This window comes from Salvelinus namaycush, chromosome 6, assembly GCF_016432855.1.
Source record: "Salvelinus namaycush isolate Seneca chromosome 6, SaNama_1.0, whole genome shotgun sequence".
Classification (NCBI taxonomy): Eukaryota; Metazoa; Chordata; class Actinopteri; order Salmoniformes; family Salmonidae; genus Salvelinus; species Salvelinus namaycush.
In genome coordinates, this window is record NC_052312.1 from 35,318,542 (window position 1) to 35,335,042 (window position 16,501).

The window sequence follows — 16,501 nt, forward strand, 5'->3', positions numbered from 1 at the left end:
TAAAGGTTAAATGAAATTATAATAATAATTGGGGTGATGAGACAGCAAAAACACAAAATAAACACACAATTTCCATATGATATCCACCTCAGTATACCTCCACTAATCCAAATGGATGTCATAGCCATCACTATTGTAAACATTGGGGACAGCAGGCCTACTAGAAAGAATTAAAATTTGGTCAATATTCAACTTGATTTAATTTTCTAAAAATCTTGAATTTTACTCCAGGCACATCCCAGTTCATTATAGGTGGATCAACAGATATATACAGTGCAAACAATACATGAGCTTAAAAAACAAACATATTGCTTATATAATCTCATGATCAGAAATTCCTCTGAAATGTAACTCCCAGATATGAATCATACCTTGTTATGAGCCTGGAGAGATGTTCTTATATCTAACAAGGCTGCTGCATACTGTAGGCTACTCATCATGTCTAACAGACTGACATGATGCTGATGATAACAAACAACAACCACGTCAGTAGGAATATTACAGTGAAATGTTCTCTGATGTAGCACAACAGATGAAATGTACACATTTCAGTACATTTTCAGGTTAAACGTCATTCTGTGTGATTGACAGGAGAGATGATCAGAGGGACAGAGTATTCACCTTTATCATTGCCAGGGCCAAGGAATGGATAGAGTTTCTCAGTGAAGGTGCAGCCAGTGTAAGAGTAGATATGAGACCTGGCCTCCACATCATAAAAGGAGACCTGACCCTTCTCATAATCCACAAACACCCCCACTTTCTGGGGCTTCTCTCTCAGGGAGAGCAGGACATTGGGATTAGCAAGAGCCATGTATTCTCCATTCCTCAGCCACACAGTCCAGTATCCATTCTCAGGACTTAGTGTGATACCCCCCTTCCTGATGATGGACTCTCTGGCAACTCCTAAAACCCAGTCAGTATTTCCCCTAACCATCACCTCATAGTAGAATCTACCTGAGGAGAAGCCCTCCTTTCCCAAGATACAGAGACAGTTGGAAAACCTAACTGGCTTGTCTGGGAGATCCTGCTCTGTGTTTCCATATCTCACCTGTTTCCCATCTTCAGAAAGGATGAGAGAGGGATATGCTGTATCAGGATCCAGAGTCACATCCACTGCATACTGCTGAATCCTCTTCAGTTTGACTTCAGGCAGCTTCTCCATCTCTTTATTCAGTGTCTCCTCCAGTTGAGACACAGCTCTCCTAACAGTCCCCACACACAGATCACTGTGAACACTGATCTCAGACCAGTCTCTGGTGTCTGGAGGGGTGCAGAGGGATGGGAAGCTCTGGAGGAGGTGGAGGTGGTCCTCAGTGTGTGAGAGCTGCTCCACCTCAGTGCTTCTCCTCTGTAGCTCAGTGACTTCCTGCTCCAGCTCTTTAATGAGCCCTTCAGCCTGCCTCTCTGCTGCTTTCAGCTTCTTCTCAATCACCTCAATGAGCTCAGCCTGGCTTCTCTCAATGGAGCGCACCAGATCAGTGAAGACCTATACACTGTCTGATATCTCTCTCTCTGCCTCTCTCTTGCTGTGATCTACTGAGTGTTTGATCTCCTGAACCTTCTGCAGTCTCTCCTGGATCATCTGCTGCACTTCTGCCTCAGTCTTCCCCAGCTGAACCTTCTTCTCTTCATACTCTTCCTCTAGAGGGACAGTGTCATGAGTCATGTGGTCTGCTTTCAAGCACAAGACACAAAGAAACATCTGGTCAGTCCTACAGAACAGCTCCAGGAGTCTCTCGTGCTTCTTACACATCCTGTCTTCCAGGTTCTCCACAGGGTTGATCAGCTTGTGTCTCTTTAAGGCTGCGACTCTCTGATGAGGCTCCAGGTGAGTCTCACAGTAAGAGGTCTGACACACCAGGCAGGACTTCAGGGCCTTGAGCTTCATCCCAGTGCAGATGTCACAGGACACTTCCACAATTATGGCAGAGCATTGGTCTGGGCTGCTGGTAGTTTTCACTTCAACTGTCTGTCTGAACTGAGCAGCCATCTCAGAAATTAAAGTGTTGACAAATAGATCTGGTCTCTTATCAAATGTATTTTTACACATGGGACACTGGCACAGGACATTGCTGTCCCAGTACTTTGTGATACAGGCCTTGCAGAAGTTGTGTCCACATGGAATAGAGACTGGCTCAGTGAACACATCCAGACAGATAGAGCACAGGAACTGCTCTTCAGACAGAAGACTGCTGGAGGTGGCCATATCTACAGAGACCAAAAGTGAAACCGAAAAGCATTTCTTGGAATCAGTCAGTTCTTGATAGATTTAGCTTTAGAGTTGTTAACAATGTTTTATCTGATGATACAACATAGATACACGTCTGATAAGCATCGATTGAAAAGAGTAACATACACAGGAAATATACACAGTAAACACAGTAAAGCTTAACTTTCCACGTCAATCTCTCTGCTCACCTGTATGTTTTTGTTATCTCTGTCCTTTCTGTTTGTGGTGTCAAAGGGTAGGAGAGTCAGCGTGTAGTCTGAACATGTAGCTATTTAGTAGAGTTCTGAAGTGCTGGAGAGTTTGGACCCGTAAACAATATACTGTACGTCTCTCTACTTCAGTTTCAGTTCAACAAAGTGACGTTAGTAATGCTCCTCCCCACCAGATACTGCTGTGTGATTCTCTTCCTGAAACAGTTAACCCTTTACATGTCTGAACTGTAACTGATTGTCATATTGATTAAAACAGTGTTGAATAAACCAGGACTAAAGTCACTACAGCTTTTACATTACTCTTCCTAGAATCACAATGTTTGAATCACTGCGGTCAACACACACACACACACACACACACACACACACACACACAGACACACACACACACAGACACACACACACACACACACACACACACACACACACACACACACACACACACACACACACACACACACACACACACACACACACACACACACACACACACAGTGTAGATGACTGAGGGCAGTCTGTCTCTGACCCTGCTGCTCCTCTTCACTCCCACAGCCTAGAATTCACAGGCCACGCAGGCATGAAGCTGACAGTTTACCAATCACACACCTGCACCATTGCAGGGGCATCACTCACATTAGGATCCACCTGATTCTACAACATCAGACAGCCAGGAGAAAACACAATACATTCTGCTGGAAGAGGTAACCTCTCTTTCTCATACTAATCTCACCTGTAACTCCCCTCCTCTCTTCCCTCTCTCTGTATTATAGAACCAGGAACCACCTGACTTGAACACTGCTCTGTCACCACACACTATAAAACCCTGACAAGGTTACTGTTTTATGGGGTAAAATCATATTTTCCACAGAGGGCAGACCAGGCGGTATGAGTTTACCATAATGCCATTTATGAGGAGCAATACCAGACAGAGAAATAAATAGTTCAATAAAAGTTCAATAAAAAATAAAAACATTTAAAAGACAAGACAGGGAGATTCCTGCAACCCTCTTCCAGAGAAATAGTGTAACAAGGCTTCAGGTCAGTGAAATCTCATGTGAGGACAGAGAGGAAAAGATGGGAGAGAGGAAAGAAGAGAGGAGAGTGAGAGGAGAGAGGGGAGAAGAGGAGAGGGAGAGGAAGAGGAGAGAGGGGAGAAGAGGAGAGGGAGAGGAGAGAGGGGAGAGGGGAGAAGAGGAGAGGGAGAGGAAGCTTTGTTGAAAGGGAGCAATGTCTATGGCAGCAGCACAACACAGGAAGTTTCCACTGGCTCTGTCCAGACAACACAGGTCCATATACACACACACACACACACACACACACGCACAGGCACACGCGCACACACACACACACACACACACACACACACACACACACACACACACACACACACACACACACACACACACACACACACACACACACACACACACACACACACACACAAAAGTACTAAGTGAGGTGACACTGACACCACACCCTGAGATGGCCGATTTAGATAAGGGGCGTGTGGGATATCTAATACCTCCACTATCCCATCTCTCCCTGCCACACTGACACTAAATACATGTAACCAGATAATAGAGACAGGTTCTCAGGGGAAATAAAACCAGAGAGAGAGAAAGTGAGAGGGAGCTCCTGTGAAAATTAACCCAGTATTTTTCCACTGCTTCCACGTTACCAGAGTACCAGAGATAGTACAGGTGTATAGTATCTACAGTCTACCAGAGGACCAGAGACATGACAGGTGTATAGTATCTACAGTCTACCAGAGACATGACAGGTGTATAGTATCTACAGCTCTGGTGAAGCCTAACACTACATACCTGCACTTAACACACCACCGGACAGAGTATGTGAGTATACACAACGCTATACTGACGGAGTGGACTGGAATGTGAGTGCATGTATGTAAGACGCACACAGAGGCAGGGAAAGAGGAAGTCCTAATTATAGCAATACAGAGAGGATAATGACAAACTGCTCCCACTTTCCCTGAGCTATCAACATCTCCCGACACACACACACACACACACACACACACACACACACACACACACAGAGAGAGAGAGAGACATAACACATATGTACAGGTCTCTTTCTATTGGCTAAACTTTGCTTCAGTTGGAAAGTATACATACTGTATACGTAGAGAAACCATGATGAGTTACTCTCATTAAAGTGCATTACAGAACAGAATAGAGACCTAAGCCTGTTTTTACCATACTGAGGCTTACACTGTACAAAGGTACTGTACGAGTACACAAAACAGTGCTATGATGTTGAGCCAGTCAGTATGTGTTTGTATGTGTGTAATCTGCTCCAGGCTAGGCTAGGTTAGGGTGTGGTGGTCGTTTGTTGTGTTCAGGTGAGAGACTTTCCCCTGTGTGCCTGTTGAGTCTCGCCCTCACAGACGATAGATCTACTTTCAGGGAGGAGGGCTGTAGACTGTCTGCTTTCACCAACCACCGTGAGAACACACACACACAAGCACACACACACACCACTGGTATGAGAAAGACAGTTGGTTGGTATCACATTTGACTGATGCAACGTTGCTGTGATTCAACAGCAGAGAGAGAGAGAGAGAGAGAGAGAGAGAGAGAGAGAGAGAGAGAGAGAGAGAGAGAGAGAGAGAGAGAGAGAGAGAGAGAGAGAGAGAGAGAGAGAGAGAGAGAGAGAGAGAGAGAGAGAGAGAGAGAGAGAGAGAGAGAGAGAGAGAGAGAGAGAGAGAGAGAGAGAGAGAGAGAGAGAGAGAGAGAGAGAGAGAGAGAGAAGGGATAAGTGGAGCTGGGGGACATCTATGCTGACAGGCCACTCTCTCATTGAGGAAAACAGGATAGAACCCTTCTGCCACGACATCATGTAAACCGCAGGCTCCAAATCTGCCTCTCTCTCATCCTGTTCCATGGTGCACTGTACATGCCTCTTCAGTCACAATCATTTTTAGCCCAGCTTCCAATCATCCAACCAAAACCAGCCAGGGGAGGTTTGAGAATCCAACCAGAGCAGGGTTTAGAGGGGTAAACACAGCATCTGTTTAAAGATTAAGCTGTCTAAACCAGTGACATGAAGGCACACACACACACACACACAATCACACACACACACACAGAATATTCAATGAAAAACAATATAAGCTCCTAGTACTGCCTAAAGGGTTAATACAGACAGCTCTCTCTGTTCCTCTGCTACTACCCAGACAGGTTTCATCTGATGTCTACACATACAGCACACATGTTATCATTCTCCTCCGCTCCACTGACACCACATTACAGCTCACAATAGCTCAGTTCCATTCATCCCAGTTATGTCCCATCCAGGCGTCTGTGCAACTGATATCTGCATGCACCCCTTCCCAAAATCCCAGCCAGATCTCTGCATCAGCATTTAACAGGTATGCCCTGGGTTGGTAATGACAGTATTGTGAGTTTACAGACTCTGCAGTACTCATCAGCCTGGGAAGAAGGTATTACCATACAGGAGGTGGAACTATTAACCCATACGGGAATTAAGGTCTGTGTCTCCTGGCCTGAATCCAATGGAGCACATCTGATCAGTCAGATAACTGGTGGCTTGTAGCCGCAGCAGAGATGCGAGGAGCATTGCAATGTGGTGGTCGTGTGTGTGTGCGTGTGTGCGTGCGTTTGTGTGTGTGTGTGCGTGTGTGCGTGCACGTGCATGTGAGCGTGCATGTGCGTGTGTGTGCGTGTGTGTGCGTGCGTAGTCCTGGGTTACAGACGGTAGAGCTGGTATTGAGGTTACTAAGATGCCCTGGTATAAATTGTAGAGACATCTGACAGCTCAGAGGCTGAGGTGTCTGGGGAGAGGAACCACTTGACCGCCAATGGCAACAGCTAGTCTCGCTGCGGTCTGACAAATCACGGAAAAGACATTACAGACATACAGTAAATACTTTACAATTTAAATAAATTCTCAGTCTTTCTGTTTTCCCTCTCCATATCTTTCTGTTTTTAATTGCATCCTCTCTCTCTCTCTCTCTCTCTCTCTCTCTCTCTCTCTCTCTCTCTCTCTCTCTCTCTCTCTCTCTCTCTCTCTCTCTCTCTCTCTCATAAACCCTCTCTCTCTCTCTCTCTCTCTCTCTCTCTCTCTCTCTCTCTCTCTCTCTCTCTCTCTCTCTCTCTCTCTGCAGTGCTGTGTGTCTCTGTGTTGGATCTCCTCCAAGATACAGAGGGAGAGAGGGCAAGAGAGGGAGAGAGGGCAAGAGAGGGAGAGAGGGCAAGAGAGGGAGAGAGGGCAAGAGAGGGAGAGAGGGCAAGAGAGGGAGAGACAGAGAGAGAGGGAGAGACAGAGAGAGAGCGGGAGAAAGAGAGCTTCCCAGTCAGACATTCCAACAATCAATGGCACCTTGTTACCCTCTCGTACCTCATCGGCGGTCACATGACCAATCAGGCGCTCTAGGATTGGGTAGTGGGTGGCAGGGCACACATACTAGCACAGTACCTCTTACGTCATTCTGACCCCCCACTCCCTCTCTCAACCCCACAACTCCCCGCTCCTCTTCCAAAACACTACCCCGGACACCAGACACCCCACTGGGGCTTACACTAGCTCCAGTACCCCTCTCTGCCCTTTGACCTCACACATATCATATCAATGGGACTTTACATGAGTGAGGAGGTGTGGAAAACTCCCTGGCGGAAAATGATATTTGACCACGTGCACCCAGTCTAATCTTAGCTGTTAAACACCAGTTTGATGGCTTCTTGTATACTTTTAAAATGTGTTCTGTGGTGAATAGTTTGCAGAGAGAGAGCGAGAGAGGAGTTTATGAGAGAGAGAGAGAGAGAAGTTTATGAGAGAGAGCGTTTATGAGAGAGAGAGAGAGAGGGGGAGAGATAGAGGAGTTTATGAGGGAGAGAGAGAGAGGAGTTTATGAGAGAGAGATAGAGAGAGAGAGAGAGAGGAGTTTATGAGCGAGAGAGAGGAGTTTATGAGAGAGTGTGCATGACAGATATACACTGAGTGTACAAAACATTAAGAACATCTGTTGACCAGGTGAATCCAGGTGAAATCTATGATCCCTTACTGATGTCACTTGTTAAATCCCCTTCAATCAGTGTAGATGAAGGGGAGGAGACAGTTTAAAGAAGGATTTTCAAGCCTTGAGACAATTCAGACATGGATTGTGTATGTGTGACATTCAGAATGGGCAAGATAAAAAAAATGTAAGTGCCTTTGAACGGGGTATGGTAGTAGGTGCCAGGCACACCGGTTTGTGTCAAGAACTGCAACACTCCTCGGTTTTTCACGTGCAACAGTTTCACATGTGCATCAAGAATGGTTCACCATCCAAAGGATATCCAGCCAACTTGACACAACTGTGGGAAGCATTGGAGTCAACATGGGCCAGCCTCCCTGTGGAGCGCTTTCGACACCTTGTAGAGTCCATGCCCCGATGAAAGAAGGCCAACAGTATTATGCAGGCTAGATTAAACTAGGTTGTAACCTCCAGAGAGTCCATACCCCGACGAATTGAGTCTGAGGACAACTCAATATTAGGAAGGTGTTCCTAATGTTCGGTACAGTATACTCAGTGTATATAGACACAGAGAAATACAAAACCATTGTAAACAACAGATAGGGAGATAATTATTGCAGAGGAGTGAAGGAGAAAATAGCCTATCCATCATTGTGATAGTATCACCAACAGCAGTTTGCTGGCTGTTCTGAGAGACTACAGTATGAGTGAAACACTGAGGATGACAACCACCCGTGAGAATACAACTCTATTATCGCAGTGCTATTGGATACACAGCCATTTCTGCATCTGGAAAAATACAGAAAAAAACACAGTAGCCTAACAAGCAAACGCAGCAAGGTCTCTTCAACCAACTCTGCTCAAAACACCTTAGACACACCCTTCACTCCTCTCCCCCACAATATATATTATACTTCACCATTTGTTTTGTGGTTACAGTAAGTTGCAGCAATGTACGCAGAGCTTATTGTACTTTAAGGGAGAATGCAGTGCTCTGAAAAAGAGTTAAGAGAAGTGAAATGTGAAATGTGTAATACTAACTGTGCAATCGACCGTTACGCTAAATAAAGCCATCCTCCGGAAGGGGGATATCGCCACGGTAACGGAATATAGGTTTCCATGGCGCTCGTCCATCATGCAGCGGGCGTTGTCATGCAGACGTAATAAATAAATAAAGACAGAGTAGCAGGGACCCAGGCTTAGTGACACACACATACACACACACCGTTTGGAGGGAAAGGGAGGACAAGGCTTAAAACAGCCAGGGCCACAGCCTTTCAAATGTCTCTCTGAGTCAGGCAGGGTCTATATTTACAGAGAGAGACAGTGAGTGAGTGAGTGAGTGAGTGAGTGAGTGAGTGAGTGAGTGAGTGAGTGAGTGAGTGAGTGAGTGAGTGAGTGAGTGAGTGAGTGAGTGAGTGAGTGAGTGAGTGAGTGAGTGAGTGAGTGAGTGAGTGAGTGAGTGAGTGAGTGAGTGAGTGAGTGAGTGAGTGAGTGAGTGAGTGAGTGAGTGAGTGAGTGAGTGAGTGAGTGAGTGAGTGAGTGAGTGAGTGAGTGAGTGAGTGAGTGAGTGAGTGAGTGAGTGAGTGAGTGAGTGAGTGAGTGAGTGAGTGAGTGAGTGAGTGAGTGAGTGAGTGAGTGAGTGAGTGAGTGAGTGAGTGAGTGAGTGAGTGAGTGAGTGAGTGAGTGAGTGAGTGAGTGAGTGAGTGAGTGAGTGAGTGAGTGAGAGAGAGAGAGAGAGAGAGAGATGGTTTCTACCTGTGTGGGGTTGTAGAGTTCCTGCAGTGCGTTGCGTGAGCCTTTCCTACAGCACCCGTCCGCCGCAAACTGGTTCCTCCGCATGACTGTTAGGAAGAACAGAAAGAAGACCGTTATAACAATGACCAATCACACTGGAACAACAGCAACAACAACCAATCACATTGTTACAACTTAAACAACAACAACCAATAAGAGAGTGGGCCTCATAATGTTAACTACAACAGCATTCACATAGAATAAATGACCATAAAGCTTTATTCTGTAGGGCCAACGGGAACTACCACAGCTAAACTACAAAGCCAGGTCCCTATACACACAACCAACAGCCCACACAGAGAAGCAGCCAGACAAAACCTCTCAAATTTCTGGATGAAAGAGCCCACTAAATAACTACATGAGATTGAACAGAAGAGTGGGTGTGGGTGAACAACAATACATTTGAGAGCCTTACTTTTCTCTGTTCTATGTTTCATCATCCTCACTGATCTAAAAGGAGTGGATATGTAATGCCATATGACTGTAGGACAAAGACATTACTGTAGGAAATCAGGACAAAGATGATCAACAACGTCTGCAGATTGAGAGAGGGGATGGGGATGGGGGAGTAAGCCAACTGCAGACACACCCACTTCCTGTATCTTTGTATCTAACCCAGTGCATCGTTTCCTGTTTGTGCTGCGTGTTGTGGACAAATCATAGCATTTTCTGTCACCTGGGCAATGGATGAGAGCTGAGTGCTTGTTAGTGTAACGAACCACCGCAGACTGTCCATTATACCATTATACCTTACCTTCAGTAGGAGAGGGGGAAGAGATGCCCCTATACACACACACACACACACACACACCTCAGTGTGATGGGTGACCTGTCACCTGGCTGTGAAAGCACCTTCATTATAATGCAGTTCATTCCTGCTCCCTACAGTGTGCATCATATAAACAGGCAATTACTGCTCTTTCAGCAGAATACACACACACACACACTAATTGCACTCACTCAATCATTCTCATTTATCCTCTACTGCATCTATGGGCTGTCGACCTAATATATACAGACAATAAGATGATGAGACAGACAGACATAGAGAAACAGAGAGAGAGAGAGAAAGAGAGAGCGAGCGAGAGAGAGAGAGAGAGAGAGAGAGTGAGAGAGAGAAAGAAAGAAAGAAAGAGAGCAAAGCTACTCTCCCTGAGCCTTTAAATCTCCAAACAGTTCATCCTATTTCCCACACACACAAGTAGCTTACAAACCACCACACATACCTGATCTACAGATTTTGCTTCAGTACCTCCAGGTCCACACACATACACCGCTCTATTTAATCTGCTAGTAATCCTGTCTAAATCTGGTGTGTGTTAATACACTGATCACTTTCCCCTTCCACGCACGCACACACACACACACACACACACACACACACACACACACACACACACACACACACACACACACACACACACACACACACACACACACACACACACACACACACACACACACACACAGGCTTCTTGATATACAGCAAAGCCATCAGGATTACAATGTACGGAGTACAGTTGAGTGTACCCACTACGTGGACCAGCAGGCCCACCTGCCAGCACACCTGTGTCACAGCCCGGGGAGACGTATCCATGGCAACCACCTCATCTCACCTGCACCCTTCTGATTGGCTACAATCATCAAATGCCCTCTCAGCTGAGGACATGCTCATTTCCTTTGTGCTGAACGCTTAGACACACACACACACGTGACCCTGATCTGACCTTCCTCATCTACTGTATCTGCTTTATTATGATGGACTTTACCAAGAAGAAATAAACAGGTATGGATGAGAATATGGGCTATGGTCAGCTGGATTGTGGGTAAAGGGATCAGAGATTTAGCTGTTAGAGTTGTTTCTGAGAGTTCAGAAGGGTCAAAAGACACCATCCTCACTCACTCACTCTCTCTCCCCCCACTCTCTCTCTCCCCCCACTCTCTCCTTCTACACTCTCAATTCAATTCAATTTAAGGGCTTTATTGGCATGGGAAACATATGTTAACATTGCCAAAGCAAGTGAAGTAGTCAATAAACAAAAGTGAAATAAACAATAAAAATTAACAGTAATCATTACACTCACAGAAGTTCCAAAAGAATAAAGACAATTAAAATGTCATATTTTGTCTATATACAGTGTTGTAACGATGTGCAAATAGTTAAAGTACAAAAGGGAAAATAAATAAACTGGTCACAAATCTTGCTGCTGTGATGGCACACTGTGGTATTTCACCCAATAGATGCGGGAGTTTATCAAAATTGGGTTTGTTTTCTCTCTCTCTTTCACCACATCACCCCACCGCCACTGACTTTCTGTATCAGTCTCTCTCATTCCCTCTTGCTCTCCCCAATACCCCCTTTCTATCCCTCCCTCCCTCCCTCCCTCCCTCCCTCCCTCCCTCCCTCCCTCCCTCCCTCCCTCCCTCCCTCCCTCCCTCCCTCTTGTTAATGCACAGAGTGGTAAGGGTGCCTATTTAAATACCACTGTGGCCAGGCCGTCTCCAGCCTGTACCCAGAGTTTGTGAGAGCGTCTATGTGTTCCACAAACATCCAAACACACACACTCCGAGCGTAACACACACCACCCTTCATCTTCCATCAGCCCCATCTCTCATACAGCAGGAGACCTAACATCCCTCCTCTTCCTTCTCCTCAATCTAAAGAACCAAATGTTGTTGCTCAATTCAATTATATGAACCATTTAGGGTGTGAGTTTTCGGGGACGTTATTCTCAACTTCCTATTGTGGACTTTTACAGGCCTATTAAATCAGCCACTCTTTGGGAATCAGTGGAAATGTTCTACCAAGTCCAACGCACGCCACCCCCCTCAAAGGGTTAAAAAGGGCATTTGGTGTTTCCACCTTCCTCTATGAACTACTGTTGGGCAGTAGGGATTCTCTAGTGATTCTCCCTTTGTGTTCAGCTCAAAGACACAGCAGAGCCAGACTCCCTCCCAAATCCCACCCATAACAGCTTCTGACACGCAAAGGATTCTAGGAAGTCAAGCATCACAAACCAAGCAGAAACTACAGCAACACACAACAGTGAGCCCAGAATAACAAGATGCTAAATCAGATCCAATGTTGCCATACATATGTCATGTAAGACCATCATTGAAGGAGTGGCTGGAGTGTATATTGGGAAGCACTGTATTCGCTGTGAGTTTGATTACATACTGTCGCCTCACTATAAATAGTAGTCCGTTCTGCACAAGCTCAGCAGGTCTGTAATCACACAACATCTGCAGCCATCTATCAGCAAGGGATTATGGGATACTGGAGGATTAATCTGCTGCTAATCTTACCTACACACAGAGAGCATCAATTCACTTGCCACTGTCACGTGCACACACACACATGCACAGTAACACACAAAAACACACACAGTCACTAACGTGCATGAGCGCACGCTGATGTGTACATGTACATGCACACACACGCACACACACACACACCTCACCACACCACACCACACACACACACACCACACCACACCACACCACACCACACCACACCACACCACACCACACCACACCACACCACACCACACCACACCACACACACACACTGATCCCTCTGTCGGTTTGATTATGTCTAGCGGGAGATAGACCTCCCGCAGACTTTTCATTTCTCCAGTTAGTGTCTTGTCTGTCTGTGTGTATTTAGATGTGTGTGTTATATCTCTGATGCTCAGAGCTGAAGGGCTGGAGATGAGTTAGGATTCAGGTGAACAGCAGAATTAGAGCAGGAGCACAGAAGACAGATGTTACGGCACGCTAGTGCAACGTCATTAAACAAAAGCCTGATACGCGCCTGTCAAACGTGTGTCGGATGGTAATGTGTGTGTGTTGGTGCATATGTGGGGGACGCAAGTCTGTTAATAATTGGATTTATATAGCGTGTGTGTGTGTGTGTGTGTGTGTGCGTGCGTGCGTGTGTGTGCGTGTCCACAGAGAAAGGCTAGCTAAACCCAATCAGAACAGTTGATATGATAGGCTGCTCGTTTCTCCTCTTTATTCATTTAGCTGTGGGCCTTTAATCCTTTAATGTTAATTACTAACATGAACATAAAACACACCCTCATTGTGGCGTGGGAACAACCATCAGTTTAGTAGAGACTGAAAGTGTGTGTATGTGTGTGTCTACACACACGTTATGTTATAATTACGGGTGGAAAGAAATGTCTTGATGTAATGTATTAACATCCCCAATAGAAATATAATTCTGTAATTAATAAATTAATAATGACAGAAAATAAGGAATGTGTCTCATGAGAGAGGAGATGATGAAAGAGGAGGCTTTGAAAAGGAGAGGAACGAGTTCTGGAGCAGAGAGACCGATTGCACCTCACGGTACATATAAGACCACGCCGCAGCTATTATGGCTCTTTAAACTACACTAAACAAAAATATAAACGCAACATGTAAAATGTCAGTCCCATGTTTCATGGGCTGAAATAAAAGATCCTGGAAATGTCCCATACGCACAAAAAGCTTATTTCTCTCAAACGTTACATCCCTGTAAGTGAACATTTCTCCTTTACCAAGATAATCCATCCACCTGACAGGTGTGGCATATCAAGACGCTGATTAAACAGCATGATCATTACACAGGTGCACCTTGTACTGGGGACAATAAAAGGCCACTCTAAAATGTGCAGTTTTGTCACACAACAATGCCACAGATGTCTCAAGGTTTGAGGGAGAGTGCAATTGGCCTGCTGACTGCAGGAATGTCCACCAGAACTGTTGCCAGAGAATGTAATGTTCATTTCTCTACCATAAACCGCCTCCAACGTCGTCTTAGAGAATTTGGCAGTACATCCAACCGGCATGTAACCACACCAGCCCAGGACCTCCACATTCGGCTTCTTCACCCCCCGCGGGATCATCTGAGAGCAGCCACCCGGACAGCTGATGAAACTGTGGGTTTGCACAATTTCTGCACAAACTGTCAGAAACCCAGCTCTGGGAAGCTCATCTGCGTGCTCGTTGTCCTCACCAGGGACTTGACCTGTCTGCAGTTCGGCGTCGGAACTGACTTCAGTGGGCAAAAGCTCACCTTCGATGGCCACTGTCACATGGGAAAAGTGTGCTCTTCATGGATGAATCCTGGTTTCAACTGTACCAGGCAGATACAGACAGCGTGTATGGCGTTGTGTGGGCTAGTGGTTTGCTGATGTCAACATTGTGAACAGAGTGCCCCATGGTGGTGGTGGTGGAGTTATGGTATGGGCAGGCATAAGCTATGGACAACAAACTCAATTGCATTTTATCGATGGCAATTTGAATGCACAGAGATACAGTGACGAGATCCTGAGGCCCATTGTTGTGCCATTTATCCGCCTCCATCACCTCATGTTTCAGCATGATAATGCATGGCCCCATGTCGCAAGGATCTGTACACAATTCCTGGAAGCTGAAAATGTCCCAGTCCTTCCATGGCCTGCATACTCAGACATGTCACCAATTGAGCATGTTTGGGATGCTCTGGATCAACGTGTACAACAGCGTGTTCCATTTCCCGCCAATATCCAGCAACTTCGCACAGCCATTGAAGATTAGTGGGACAACATTCCACAGGCCACAATCAACAGCCTGATCAACTCTATGGGAAGGAGATGTGTCGCGCTGCATGAGGCAAATCGTGGTCACACCAGATACTGACATCCACGCCCCTACCTTTTCAAAAAAGGTATCTGTGACCAAAAGATGCATATCAGTATTCCCAGTCATGTGAAATCCATAGATTAGGGCCGAATTAATGTATTTCAATTGACTGATTTCCTCATATGAACTGTAACTCATTGTTAGTGGAATTAAATCATTCCTCTAATGTACTCATTAATTAAATTCAATCTGTCTATTTATAAGAATTTGTAAGATACTTATTAACATAAAATAGACAGGATACAGTCTTATTAAAATTAGATAATAGAGTTTATTCTCGGAGCAAGCTCCCATTTGATCATAAACACAGGTTTATATACAAGATATGACGTCATAGATTACAGAATGAGTCTCATTGTCCTGACAAATAGAAAACAGGTTCAAAAGTTCATTTTAACCTCACAGGGCACTCACATGAAACACCATATAATCATTTATCCTGAAGGCTCACTATAATTGATTACCACTTTAGCAGACAACTCAAGATAATGGAAGACCTAAAAAGTTTATCTAAACACCTCAGGGCTAAGTTGGGTCAGTTCAACCATAGTTTAACGACCCTTTCTGCTTATTTTATGACCCACAACACAAATCTCTTTTCACCAGGCATGCAGAGTTCAATTTGTTATAGTTTTATCTAAAGCTAGAATTTGTTTTAACTATTTATTAACAAAATTCCTAACACTCATGCAAAATGTTGCATGTTGCATTTATAATTTTTTTCAGTGTATATAAGTATCCCAACATACACAACAACCTATTGTGGACAGGTAATAAAACAGTGGGGCTACAGCTTCATGATATAATGCAATAATCAGAACACTAACTGGACAGATGAGTTTAGTTTGTCTCTAGTTGATTATAGTTGTATCTCTGTGTGTGGTCTATTGGTCGGGTTAGCTTTGAGTACAGGTCCTTGAGTAGGTCACAGGGTCATTTAGACTGCTGTGTGATCATGCAGGTCTATCGGAACGAAGCAACATGGTCGGGCAAAGAGGCAAGTGCCCGCCAACGTGAGTTGCTTCCCACCGGTCAGCAGTTGCTTCCCAGCAGGTAGATGTATCACACGTCCCCGGTGGTAGCTAAAGTAACCAATTTGTCCAAATTGTTTCTAGCCACGTCTATAAACTAGCTAGCTGGGAGGGAATATTCAGGACGACTGACTGAACGGAATCCATACGTCTCCACTCGACTCTCGCTGCACAACAAGCGTCATAAATTTGGGCACCAGGCGTGTCAGGTATACCCTCTCCCACCCCCATTCTAAGGCCCCTGAGGAATGGCTGCCCTCTCACTGCCTGACTCAATATTCCCAACATTGAATAGGAATGGAATTTGGAGTGGGGAAATGGGGAACATGACCACAGTGCAGAAACTCTTAGCTGTGGAGAAGTCTGTTTGGTTCTTTATGATTTTTAAGTGGAGAAACAAATAACATAGACACACACACACACGCACAGAAACAGGATGGATGAATAAACAGAGGAGCATGTTGTAAACCCATATTTGGCCACAGACTAAGAGACAGCGGTCAGTCACACAGTCAGAGGCAGTCAAGCATGGTCAGATATGGTCAGAGGCGGTCAAGCATGG

The 16,501-nt window shown here is 45.3% G+C and overlaps 2 protein-coding genes across 3 annotated transcripts in view; both read right to left on the minus strand.

Moving 5' to 3' along the window:
- chst11 (carbohydrate (chondroitin 4) sulfotransferase 11) overlaps positions 1-16,501 on the minus strand; it is a 70,022-nt gene that overhangs the window by 18,331 nt on the left and 35,190 nt on the right. For both annotated transcript variants that reach the window (XM_038996417.1, XM_038996416.1), the window contains exon 2: positions 9,200-9,285. In XM_038996417.1, the coding sequence (XP_038852345.1) occupies positions 9,200-9,285 (86 nt within the window). The remainder of the gene's footprint in view (positions 1-9,199; positions 9,286-16,501) is intronic.
- On the minus strand, positions 572-2,726 carry LOC120049911 (zinc finger protein RFP-like). Its single transcript, XM_038996415.1, is given in 2 exon segments — positions 572-2,208; positions 2,419-2,726. A coding segment is annotated over 1 exon segment (1,635 nt). The 5' UTR covers positions 2,207-2,208; positions 2,419-2,726.